The sequence below is a fragment of the Schistocerca serialis genome, chromosome 8 (genome assembly GCF_023864345.2).
Source record: "Schistocerca serialis cubense isolate TAMUIC-IGC-003099 chromosome 8, iqSchSeri2.2, whole genome shotgun sequence".
NCBI lineage: Eukaryota > Metazoa > Arthropoda > Insecta > Orthoptera > Acrididae > Schistocerca > Schistocerca serialis.
In genome coordinates, this window is record NC_064645.1 from 366,052,144 (window position 1) to 366,065,674 (window position 13,531).

General features: G+C 47.5%; 1 protein-coding gene across 1 annotated transcript in view; it reads right to left on the reverse strand.

Moving 5' to 3' along the window:
• Positions 1 to 13,531, reverse strand: part of LOC126417021 (protein dachsous) — a 423,732-nt gene that overhangs the window by 189,628 nt on the left and 220,573 nt on the right. The window contains exons 5-7 of the mRNA XM_050084910.1: positions 13,058 to 13,236; positions 3,805 to 4,257; positions 2,244 to 2,417 (exon numbers count right to left, since the gene is read on the reverse strand). Coding sequence (XP_049940867.1) covers positions 2,244 to 2,417; positions 3,805 to 4,257; positions 13,058 to 13,236 — 806 coding nt within the window. The remainder of the gene's footprint in view (positions 1 to 2,243; positions 2,418 to 3,804; positions 4,258 to 13,057; positions 13,237 to 13,531) is intronic.

Here is a 13,531-nt window from a genome sequence, read left to right on the forward strand (position 1 = left end):
CGGTTTTATTAAGTGGCAACCGCAGTTGCGCAGAACTCTTCAAACGGATCTTCAGCTAGAAATTCAAATATAACACTGTCTATACTGACTGTGGTCTCAGCTCTCTGAGACTGCAGATGTGTGTGCAAGTTGCGTTTATGTGAGTGTGTGTGTGCGTGTGTGTATGTGTGTCTACTGCTGACAAAAGCCTTAATTGCACAAGGCTTAAATTGTATGAATCTTTTTATTGTGCCTATCCCGTCTCAGCATCTCTACTATATGGAGAGTAGCAACTTCCCTTCTCTGATATTGTTACATTCCATCCTGGATTTTCCATTGTTTGAGAATACAATTAATTAACTTAGTTCGAAACCAGTAATCACTACAGACATTGTGGAACTGAGACGGCGGAAAATGAAGGATAATTTTAATATCACAAACCAGTTGCTACTCTTCCTCTCTTAGGTTAATGCAGGTACATAAAAACATTTATGATCAAAGTTAAGGAACAGTAGAGGATTCAAATGTAAGTATTTTGAAACATGAGAGAATGCGGCAAAATTTGATGCATGCATTGAGATTGGTGGCTGTCACGTTGGGCAGTGGGTATGAGTTTAATTTTCCGCCATAATTTGTAATTTGTTTATGACCGTAAGAAATAAATATTGATTTGCGATCACTCAAATTACGCAAAGTGTACCTCTAATGCCATTTGTATAACTTTGAGCCTAAGGTTTTCGGACACTCTATGCACTGTGTTTCAAAGTATTTGCGAGAAACTTCTGCGGTTGATAGATCACGTCATGGGGAACAACTGTTCTCAGAGACAAGACGTTCACTGACGCTTCCTTTTCTAATTGTTATGCGCCTAAGAGGCGACAGGACATAGGCACTCTGCGCCCTTTGTATGCAACGTGTGTTGCCTATCATCCAGTCATCTTCTCCGCGTGAAAGGCGGTACGCCGAGCAAAATCTAAGTTCTTGATTCGCTTTCAAACTATCTTTTTCGGCTTAGAGTCACTTATTCTTCCAGTTTCGTTGTTGAAAACGATTCTATCAGTTTACTGGTGTAGGCAGAACGCTGCACAGCTGGTTAGTAGTCCCTGCTGGTTCGCCGTCCCACAGCCGGCGAACATTTTGTCTGTAATAAGAGATGTCCCCCGTGACGCAGCCCTGGACCTGTGTCGCGAAGACTCTGAAACACCCTGTATAAGTGGTGTACATAAAGTCCGGGAACTCTTTGATTACGTATTGCACAAGAACCAAACACTGTACAGATGTCATCATATTGCATTTTGAAGAGGTTTTATTTTATTTACTTTTTTTTTGTTTACAAATATTCGATATGCGAACCATGAGTGACCGGGAAGATGTCAATACAGTAATCGAATTCTTGCCACACCCGTCGCAGCATGGCATCGTCGACTGTGGCAGTCGCTTCCCGTATTCTCTCCCGGAGCTCTGCTACATCCCGTGGTTGAGGCGGGGCATACACCAGATCTTTAATGTGTCCCCACAGAAAAAAGTCGCACGGAGTGAGATCTGGTGATCGGGAAGGCAATTTCATGAAACAGCTGTGCCCTTCTGTAGCACGGTCGATCCATCGATGCGGCAGCTCCGTGTTCAGGTACCCACGAACTTCACGATGAAAATGGAGTGGAGCCCCATCCTGCTGAAAGACGAACGGAGAGTCCGACTGCATTTGAGGCGTCAGCCATTGCGGCAACATGTCCAAGCGGGAATATTCAGCGACAGTGCTCTCGGTGAAGAAGAATGGCCCGTACAGTTTCCGACGTGACAAGGCACAAAAAATATTTACCTTTGGTGAATCACGCTCAAATCCAGTTTGCTATGCCAGTGGTAAATGGTCTTCCTTGTTGGTGGCTTCTTACCGTACTTGGTTCTAAACATTCGTTGAACAGTTGTAGCACACTTGTTTTTGTCGAACTCCAACACACACAGAAAGTTATCTCCGCATCTGAACTCGCCATGTCTGCAACTAGCGCAGACTATCGTCAAATTATCAAGTTACGATGTGGCGCTATACATGAAAAAAAAAAACACAAAAAAAACTTTTCAGGGTTTCTCTTCAAAATGAAATATATAGGATATCTGTAAAGTTTTTGGTTGTTGTGCAGTAAATAATTGAAAGTGTTCGCAGACTTTATGTACACCCTGTGTATATGGTCTGCTGTGCACGACAGTAATGGATGTGTACCGACAACCAGCTACAGCCGGCCGGTTCCCTGTTTACGTGTACTGACCGTGAGCAGGTAGCGGTCGCGCGCCTCGCGGTCCAGCGGAGCGCGCAGGTAGATCCAGCCGCTGTTGGGGAAGACGCCGAAGGGCGCGCCGTGGTCGGTGCCGTTGGTGAGCAGGCGGTACGTGAGCCGGGCGTTGTTGCCCGTGTCCAGGTCGACGGCCGTCACCTGCACCACCTGCACACAGGAACGTGGCCGTGCTAAAGCGGGATACTCTGAGTGGTGGAACAGCAGTCCTGCAAGTCGAATCTCGGTCAGGTAAGGCTAGAGAAGTTTTCTGGAACCATTCTTGTGCTCCATACACGTCAACGATTCGCCAGATAGTGTGACAACCTGTCTGAGACCGCTTGCTAATGTCGGCGTTGTGTGTAGGAAAACATTGTAGTGTAATCAATGAATCCAGGATGACGTGTACATAATTCCTACTTGGTGCTATGATGGACAGTTTGCTTTAAATGTGAATAAATTTTACTGCAGATTTGTGAGAGAAACATTCACGTAACGCTGTGATAATGGAATGCTGCTTGACCCAGTCAGGTAGATTAGGTATGAGAATGTTCCAGAGGAGGACGGAGAGAAAGAATGTTTAAGATTCATTGCACAATAAGCTCACGGAAGATAACGTGTTGTAGCTCAGTTGGACAAGGATAAAGAAGGAAATTCTATACTATTTTGTGAGGAAGCTGTCCCAGCATTGTCCCGAATTGGTTCAAAGTCAACACAAGGAAACTGCGACGGCTACTATTTTTTCAACCTCCGATCGTTCGCAAAATCGAAACTACGGTGAAAATAAAAACTGTTTTATTTGCAACAGCTAGCTACACCTTCCAGCTACTTCTCAGCAAAGGCGTCGCTCCGACTTAGAATATAGCCGTAGCATGATACTAAGTATCCAATATCCTTGTCATTGAAGGCCAGCCCCATGTGCTTTCTAACAATTCCCTACGCTGGTCTGCAGCTTGCTGTCTGTGCCAGAACGCTGTCCTCATAGCCAGCGGCTCACGTGAGCGAAGAGATAAAAATTAGAGGGAACGAAGTCCGAGATGTACGGCGGGTCATCAAACACTTCCCACTGAAAACGCTGCAGCAGCATCGCTGTTCCAGATGCAGTGTGTGGCCGAGCACTGTCACGAAGAACGGCAATGCATGAAAGCAGGCGGAACCCTTCCTGAGCTTGTTCACAATCGACAGGAGAGACTATTGTTCCAATCATCATTATGTCCTCACCGTACGCTCAGAACTGAAAAGTGTGACGTGATGCCATCGATGGGCATACTACAGACACTACGCAAGACATCTGTGCAAGGCTTGGTTGGACTTTTACTGTGGTTCAAACTTCTCGACTCATCGGAGGTCGGAAAAGAAGAAAAGAAAAGAAATAGCCCTCGTAAATCAGGGAAATCGGAGGAACATGTTTGAGTGTGGGATAAGCGAAATAGCCGGTTTAAGAGACAAAATTACAGCGTCCTCATCGAATAGTTTTAACTTGCGGGAGACAGCTGGGTGCAACAATTAATCATCTGTAATCGTGACTCGGAGTATGGTGACAGTGTCGTAGACGTACCTGCGAGTTGACGGGCAGCGACTCGAGCACGGAGACGGCGTACTCGGCGCGCTCGAAGACGGGCGGGTTGTCGTTGACGTCCTGCACCTCGACGAGCACGCTCAGCGAGGCGGACAGCGGCGGCTCGCCCGAGTCGGTGGCCACGACCACGATGGCGTGCCGCGTCGCCGTCTCGTAGTCGAGGTGGCGCGCCAGCGTCAGGTGGCCGAGGCGCGGCTCGATGGCGAACAGCGGCTGCGCGTACGAGCCCGCCGCGCCCGCCCCCGCGCCCGCCCCCAGCGCCGCCCCCGCGAGGCGGTAGCGCACGGCGCCGTTGCGGCCCGTGTCGCGGTCCCTGGCGTGCGCCGCGTAAAGCGGCACGCCCAGCCCCAGGCTCTCCGGCACCGAGATGCGCACCGTACTCGAGTCGAACTCGGGCGCGTTGTCGTTCACGTCCTCGATCACGATGTTCACCTGCGGGCAGGCGGCCGTCCAACTTCTAGCCGAGGCTTACCACGCACAGCACACTTACCTATGTCAAATTACCTTGTGAGTTGAAGCCACTCGTATAAAACTCGAGCTTTCGATGACATTCCACAAGTACTTCGTCATCTCCTGACGAAGAACACAGTGGATATTTTCGAAAGTTCGTGTTTCAATTCAGGTATGACGAGGCTTGAAGGCCGAGAGGATTTTCACGAGGATAGCGGCGCGACAGACTGCAAAACCACATTCACTTACCTGGCGTGAACATTGACAACACCTCCTCTGGAAGCTATGAGGGGTCATTTGGTTTATCTAAACTATTACTGAGTGTTGTTACAGTCGTTGCATCTATTCCTCCTCTTAGCACGCCAAATGTCGAGTACCTGTCCCTACCAGGAGGAAGTTAGCCGTCTACTATCTACGAATTCACTGACTACTTTATATGGCTCTGAGCACTATGGGACTTAACATCCATGGTCATCAGTCCCCTAGAACTTAGAACTACTTAAACCTAACCAACCTAAGGACATCACACACATCCATGCCCGAGGCAGGATTCGAACCTGCGACCGTAGCAGTCGCCCGGTTCCGGACTGAGCGCATAGAACCGCGAGACCACCGCGGCCGGCGACTACTTTATAGTCTCAGTTACTGTTGAGCTTCACTGGTTGTGTCCAGTTTCGTTCAAGCCAACGAGGTAAAGAGGGTTTGACTCTGAACTAACTACACTAAAAAATTTCCAAATAATAAAAAAATTAGCATCGCAAACGCGAATTTCAGTTTATGGTCCAGCAGCCCACAGTCCAAGTGAAGGCTATTTACGTTTGGTTCATTGTATCTGTGGACCAGATCAACCAGACTCTTGTTGTGAGAATAATTTTCTCTGCAGCAGCTTAAGGACATGGATCTCTACATTACTGAGGCCAATCCAACAAGTCAGGTATACATAACACCACACCGAGAGCTTCAGCATTAACAGCATTTTAATGGTTAACATTCGCACATGCCGAACGAGGAATGCTCGACAGATAAACGACCAGCGACGAGACCCCCCAGACCTCCGATTAAAAAAATAAAAAAATGTTCAAATGTATGTGAAATCTTACGGGACTCAATTGCTAAGGTCATCAGTCCCTAAGCTTACACACTGCTTAACCTAAATTATCCTAAGGACAAACACACACACCCATGCCCGAGGGAGGACTCGAACCTCCGCCAGGACCAGCCGCACAGTCTATGACTGAAGCGCCTAGACCGCTCCGCTAATCCCGTGCGGCCCATTGGCTACACGTCTCGGTCACCTCTTGTTCGCACTGACGGCAGTTTGAACAGTCGACATTACATTTAGATGCGTTACGACCCGTGGCTCTACCCTTCATTCGATCCCTGCGAAACCCTACATTTCAGCAGGATAATGCACGACCGCATGTTGCAGGTCCTGTACGGGCCTTTCTGGATACAGAAAATATTCGATTTCTGCCCTGGCCAGAACATTCTCCAGATCTCTCACCACTTGAAAAAGTGTGGTCAATGGTGGCCAAGCAACTGGCTCGTCACAATACGCCTGTCACTACTCTTGATGAACTGTGGTATCGTGTTGAAGCTGCATGGGCAGCTGTACCTGTACACGCCATCCAAGCTCTGTTTGACTCAATGCCCAGGCGTATCAAGGCCGTTATTACGGTCAGAGGTGGTTGTTCTGGGTACTGATTTCTCAGGATCTATGCACCGAAATTGCGTGAAAATGTAATCAGATGTCAGTTCTAGTATAATATACTATTTGTCCAATGAATAACCGTTTATCGTATGCATGTCTTCTTGATGTAGCAATTTTAATGGCCAGTAGAGTAGCTTCGTTCCGTGCAGTACAAGGTATGGAAGCAACCTCTGAGAGAACATCTTAAGTAAAAGGATTATTACACAGCCCCTGTGCGGAACAGGAACTCATTAGCAAACGCATGGTAAGAAAAGAAGGTTCAGAAAAAGATACAGGCTTTGTCTCGAGAATAAATCACGGTTTGCAGGCTGTCGGCAGGTGTAGAGTGCGCGTGGCCGGCACGTCTTCATTAGGCATTATCGGATTTCATGGCAGGCCGCAGTGCGGCGTCGGCGTCCAGTTTTTCGTCAGAGTTATTACTAATGAAACCGGACGCCCGCGAGCCGGGCAGAGCATGGCTGCGCTGCGGCGCGGCAGCAGCATACCTCGCGCCGTGACCAGAACGAATACCTAATACGCAATCGCGATGCGAGTGCGGTAATGACACGAGTATCCCGAGCGGGCGGCCCCCGTAACCAGGGCTGCGCGCGGCGCTGATGGCCATCGCTGGCTGGCGGCGCGGCGGAGCAAGAGGACCACACACACCTCTCTCCTCTGCTCGCTGCCCGCCCCTGCCGAGTGCTCCGGCAGAGGCCTGCGCTACACAGTCGGTCAATCAGTGTCTCGGTGCGCGCGTGTTCCTGTGTGTGTGTGTGTGTGTGTGTGTGTGTGTGTGTGTGTGTGTGGAGAGAGGGTGGCAGGACGGGGAGCTGTTTATGTTTCTCAACTACGTGCTTAACGGCACCCGTAGTAAACAAGTGACAACGAAATCGCACGACAATTGGATTTTTGTAATCTTTTATATTTCCGGTTCGTGAAACTCAGAACCCAAATAGCAATCTCCCAGAACAGTGTGCTGTAACTCCAAAAATTCTCGAGAAAATTGACTTCGAAGTTTCGGAAGCATATTCAGTTCCCTTAAGCAAGGACGACTTTTGACGGGATGCGTAGCTCTGTGGCAGAATGCTAGTCTACTACACATGTGGCCCAAGTTTGGCAGCACTTGGGACTGGCAATAGCTAGATGAAAATCGATAGCTTGTAGCTGATAGGAAGGGTCGATATCAGGAATGATTTTGTCCTCTGTAAGGGAAAGGCGGCTGAAATTACTGTGGGAAAGGATGTGGAGAGTTTGTAAGGAAGGTGGAGCGTGGCGACAGAGGCGCTGTAGTAGGTCAGGGATATCTCGGATGCGGTAGAGAACGGGCTGCTGCATTTAGTTATGTGGGAGAGGTAAGCTCCTAAATACATTTCAGGTGTCTGAGGAGATTTGGGACACTTAGCAGCAGGTAGAGAAGACGGGTGCGGGAAGGTGATAAGATAAGGAGAGTGGGCAGAGTAAATGAGATTAAAGGATGCGGAGGGAGTGGTAAAACTGGAAACGGGTGGAGATCCATACAATATTTGCATAGTTGAAAGTGGTACAGACGAGGGAGTGTTACGTGTGGAGAGGGAGTGATATTAGAAAATGATGTACGATGAGTATTGGGAATGGTCATAACGCAGGATATAAGTGACTGGAAGTGGACAGAACTGCAGTTCTGCAAGGAAAGACTGCATTGGTCATTCATTTGGAAGGATCAACTATAAGTTATACTTCCTCTTCCATCCCACCGTTTCCCTGAGATCCTATCCGCCTCCTATCACCAACATCCTGTGTCCTGAACTTTCCGAATACTCACACCACGTCATTTTTTAATATTAGCACCTCTCCAGTCCCATGTGCAACCCAGTCCCTAGCACAGAAAATGCTATCGGGAGCCCGGAACACAACTATCCTCACAGGATTCAAAACCAGGAGCAGCCCACACATCTCATCAAGGTTCAGAACACCGTTTCCACCCCAATCAGTGTACTTTCACTGTTTTATTACATCTACATCATACTCCGCAAGCCACCTGATGGTGTGTGGCGGAGGGTACCTTGAGTACCTCTATCGGTTCTCCCTTCTATTCCAGTATCGTATTGTTTGTGGAGAGAAAGACTGTCGGTATACCTTTGTGTGGGCTCTAATCTCTCTGATTTTATCCTCATGGTCTCTTCGCGAGATATACGTAGGAGGGAGCAATATATATATATATATATATATATATATATATATATATATATATATATATATATATAATATTAGGAGGTTGAACAGTAGCAACATGCTCGCTGCAAGCCCGGCGAAACAATGTAACTAAAAGCTAAATACCTTCCCTGTATCGTCTGATGGCATTTAGTTCTCGTGGTCGGTCACTTTATTGCGGAGTGTGTTTTAGATAATTAGCGGGTGACGGTCTTAAGCTAGCTAGTCCAAGGTATTTTGGTGGTGTGGACGTTTTAGTATGACGGGAAGGTCGAGTGATTTTACCTTCGACCATTATCTGCGTTTTTGCAAGACAATAGGAGCAGTTCTCCTGGTTACCCCACGAGGAGAAATGATAGCGGTTGGGTCGGTATCTAAGTTTTCAGTTTCAAGTAGTTTCAAAGGTGAAGGGGCGCTAAGCGAGGTGGGCAAGTAAGCAAGTAAGTGATACCGTTGCAGGCTGAGGTGGGAGCTTTTAATTTACGCACAACTGGAGCTGGGTGCGACCTTAAGCGGCGCTAAACAGGGGGCCATTGTGGGAGGCGCGAGGAATGCGTGGCCCGGCCGGCGCCCTTTTAATTACACATTCCGATCAGCACGCGCGCCGGCTCGCTCATCAGCCGCCATTGTCTCCGGCGCGTCGCTGCCACCCGCCTAAGTGTTCCGCACTGCCCCCTCCGCCCCGCCCCGCCCCGCAACGGTGTCTGGAGAGCTCTGCCGCCAGTCTCTTGTAACTGCACGCCGTTCCTCTAAAACCACTTACGATGAATACCCGCGCACTAGGCCATACAGACGGCGACTCGATTTGCAGCAAAACGAGAGAATCTATACGGAGGAAGAAGAAGACACATAACTCTGTTAAGTGAATATGAACTGCAGACATTCTGATTGCACCGAGCGATGTGGCGCAGTGGTTAGACACTGGACTCGCATTCTGGAGGACGACGGTTCAATCCCGCGTCCGGCCATCCAGATTTAGGTTTTCCGTGATTTCCCTAAATCGCTCCAGACAAATGCCGGGATGATTCCTTTCAAAGGGCACGGCCGACTTCCTTCCCCGTCCTTCCCTAATCCGATGAGACCGATGATCTCGCTGTCTGGTCTCCTCCCCCAAACAACCCCACCCAACTCTCTCATCTACTCCCTCCCCTACAATCGCATTCGTATTCTGATTGCATATAGATGCATTAGGCTAAATACCGATCGCTTATTGTTACCAAAAGGTTGCTTCAGATATGTACATAGGGGCTACATAACCTTAGTGCTACTTATATCTAAAAACTTAGATTTAGCTTAATGAAATTACGTTACCGTCAGCAGCTTATCAGGAATGGTGTTCGGGGATCAAGGGTTAGATAAAAAAAACTGAAATATTCTCCCTCAGTCATCAGCCTATCCTCTACTTTTCTTTCCTTAGGAAAAAAGAGTAAAATAATTGGCCCGCCTCCAGGTGGCGCACACGGGCAACGATGCGTATGGACGCAGGGATCGGTGGTAGGGTGTTTGGATTCTCGAAGCTCGGCGGACAGACGCAGAGGCTAAGAGGCCTTAAACGAGCCGCCACAAGAAATTAATCGGTGGGTCTTACACCCAGCAGCAAGTGAAAAAAAAGTGTTCCTGTATGGACCAGCAAAAGGAATAGATGGACAACACTGTTATTAACAGACTCAGCCAATTCTGATGTATCAAGGAATCGCAAAGAGCATGGCATATGTTTTCCGGTAGTATTAAAATGGTTCAAATGGCTCTGAGCACTATGGGACTTAACAGCTGTGGTCATCAGTCTCCTAGAACTTAGAACTACTTAAACCTAACTAACCTACGGACATCACATACATCCATGCCCGAGGCAGGATTCGAACCTGCGACCGTAGCAGTCGCGCGGTTCCGGACTGCGCGCCTAGAACCGCGAGACCACCGCGGCCGGCTAGTATTAAAAGATTATTATTTTACTATTTTAAACATAGCTGCACAAGAGCAACGGTTTAACGTAATAAAATTATAAACAGCCGACCAGTTGCAATGGATAAAGAATTCTTTACCTAGGTTTCGACAAATATAAATTTGTCTTCTTCAGAAGGTGGCAATTTTACATTAGTAAGGACTAAGATACCATCGCCGTTTTTACAAATGTCGGCATAGATCCATTGGCAAAATGAAATATAGCCCTAGAATTAGGGTTTGTCACGTAAATATAAATTAGTACATGGATCTTGCAGAGCTCACAACCGAGCTTATATTTGTCGAAACCTAGGTAAATAATTCTTTATCCATTGCAACTGGTCGGCTGTTTATAATTTTATTATTATTTTAGTTATGTTGCTACTTTTTGTATTTATGTGACAATCTTCATGAGTTACTGTACTGTATGCTGTTGTATGTTGCAACTTCTGTTAATTATGTGCTATGTTTCAACAATTATTGTGAGGTGATTTTATGTGGAATACGCCAAACTCTAACGTTTCTGAGTAGGGTAAATACCGCCTGGAAACTCTAGGCGCTGTGAAACTTCCTGGCGGATTAAAACTGTGTGCCGGACCGAGACTCGAACTCGGGATCTTTGTCTTTCGCGGGCAAGTGCTCTACCAACTGAGCTACCCAAGCACGACTCACGCCCCGCCCTCACAGCTTTACTTCTGCCAGTATCTCGTCTCCTACCTTCCACTGTGTTAACTCGAGTGTTTCTCGTAGAGCAGAAGCATCAGTTGGAGGAACTGGTTTTACTATTTTTGGTAAGTTGCAACAAGATGAGTCTTGGTCAAGACGGATATCGCCAAGCTCATATATCTTTGCATGGATTGAGGGACAAGGTTTACGTTCGTTCGTAGTTTAGTTTCCATAGTTTCGCGTGTTTGTCAGTCTTTCTAATTAGTATAAATTTTCAATTTCCGATGCTGTACAACAATATATTAAATTAAATCAAGTAGGAAACCCCATCCGCCGCCATGTGGTGGGACATGGGACAGCTACGGCTGGAATGGTTTGTGGCCGAATACAGCGACTGAGCGACCAGGACATGCGTCGTTTCGTAATGGTAATGCAGTTCCAGATTGTGTGTAAAACATTTGACTACTCTGAATGCGACCTGCCTTTGAATTTGAATCTAGATGGCGGGTCTGACTAGAAACAGCAATGCAAAAAAAAAAAAAAAAAAAAAAAAAAAAGTTCCCGTATAAATTCAGCCCTTACTACTGTACTGAATGACTTATCTCAATCGAGTATGTAGAACATGGACGACATTTTGACATTACATAAAAGACCACGTGAATAATGACCAAAAATGGTCAATTGACTCTCTATGAAGATGTATTTATACAGCGGTCGATACGTTTGGTACAAATGATCGCCTGAGGAGGTGAAAGAGATAACTAAAAGTCCATAAAAGATTCGTTGACAATACAAGTTAAACAATACATACAACACAATCAACAATTATTTAGAGGGCGCAGAGTGGGGACTGGTAAAAAACTAACGTGAAGTTATAATAAACACCTGTGTCATTGGGCGGAACAAAGTCAGAATATAGGGTATTTTACAAGATCTGTGGTCAATAGCACTCTGACCTCCTTCGATTTTTCTGAGTACAACAACCCGCTCACATTCGCAAGGATACTGAGTCATGGCAGATGGGGAACAAGCAGAACGTAAAACAAAAGCAGAAATGAAACTTCCTGGCAGATTAAAACTGTGTGCCCGACCGAGACTCGAACTCGGGACCTTTGCCTTTCGCGGGCAAGTGCTCTACCATCTGAGCTACCGAAGCACGACTCACGCCCGGTCTCACAGCTTTACTTCTGCCAGTATCTCGTCACCTATCTTCCAAACTTTACAGAAGCTCTCCTGCGAAACTTGCAGAACTAGCACTCCTGAAAGAAAGGATACTGCGGAGACATGGCTTAGCCACAGCCTGGAGGATGTTTCCAGAATGAGATTTTCACTCTGCAGCGGAGTGTGCGCTGATATGAAACTTCCTGGCAGATTAAATTTGGGTGCCCGACCGAGACTCGAATTCGGGACCTTTGCCTTTCGCAGGGCAAGTGCTCTATTATCTGAGCTACCGAAGCACGACTCACGCCCGGTTGTGAGACCGGGCGTGAGTCGTGCTTCGGTAGCTCAGATGGTAGAGCACTTGCCCGCGAAAGGCAAAGGTCCCGAATTCGAGTCTCGGTCGGGCACCCAAATTTAATCTGCCAGGAAGTTTCATATCAGCGCACACTCCGCTGCAGAGTGAAAATCTCATTCTGAAAAGCAGAAATGTCTCCAAGGTTCTGATGTCAGTGTGTGCGTGTGTGTGTGTGTGTGTGTGTGTGTGTGTGTGTGTGCGCGCGCGCGCGAGCTGGACTGAAATTTTAAACGTAATAAGCCAGACTACAGTAGTTACTCTCACTTTCGCAGTTTAATTTCAGAGTGCCTTCTTTTCTTTCATACGCTTGTTAAGCATTACTGAATCCCGTGAATTAACTCTGAAGTATGAATTTACAAAATTCATGAAAAAACAGCTATAAACAGTGTGTATGTTATAACTGGTGATCAATATCGGAAGCTCTATTCTGTGAGGACTGAGAGTATACTGACACTTCCTAAGATTATCGTTTAACCTGTTTACAAGTATGTTTATACAGAAAAGCATTGTTCTCGACAAATAAATCCTTTGTTAGCTAAGCATCTCTGTAGTAATGTCTGAATTCCTTAACTGTTTAAATTGTTTATCTCCCAGCGATAATATTACATGTTAAGTGCAAATGTGTGTCGATGTGTAAACGATCTGTGAGGAATAAACTAACTAACGGTAAACAACCTCCAACACCACATGGCTTACGACGTCAGTGACAGTACTGACACCAGTACTCACCGAGTGTACGGCTGATCAGAGTGGACAAGGTCATTAAGTCGTGGACTGACCTGCGTGTGGCCGTAGACGGGCGGGTCCCCGCTGGTGGCCTGCACGTTGAGCAGCAGCGTCTGGTGCAGCTCGTGGTCGAGCGGCGCCGCCGTGCCGATGGTGCCCAGCACCGGCTCGATGCTGAAGTAGCCGTCCGGGTCGCCCGAGTAGATGGAGTACCGCACCGAGCTGCGCGAACCTGCGGGCAGAGGAGGCGGGGGCGCCGCTCAAGTACTGCCTCCAGCCACTCGGGGGGGGGGGGGGGGGGGGGGCGAACTTGGATCTGGGTGGTCAAACGTGGGTGTCAAGTGCAGTGGCTGAACAACTGTGCCACTTGGCTGTGAGACGACGAGTGTACCCACGATGTCAGATTCGGTGGAGGAGGGAAAGGGGAGGAGAAGTCGCATTGGATTCTTGCTTGCGGCGGGAGGGAAGGAGCCAGCCCAATTTCTTATAAAATAAAACTCACAGCTGTTGAAGATCGTGTTTCTAGG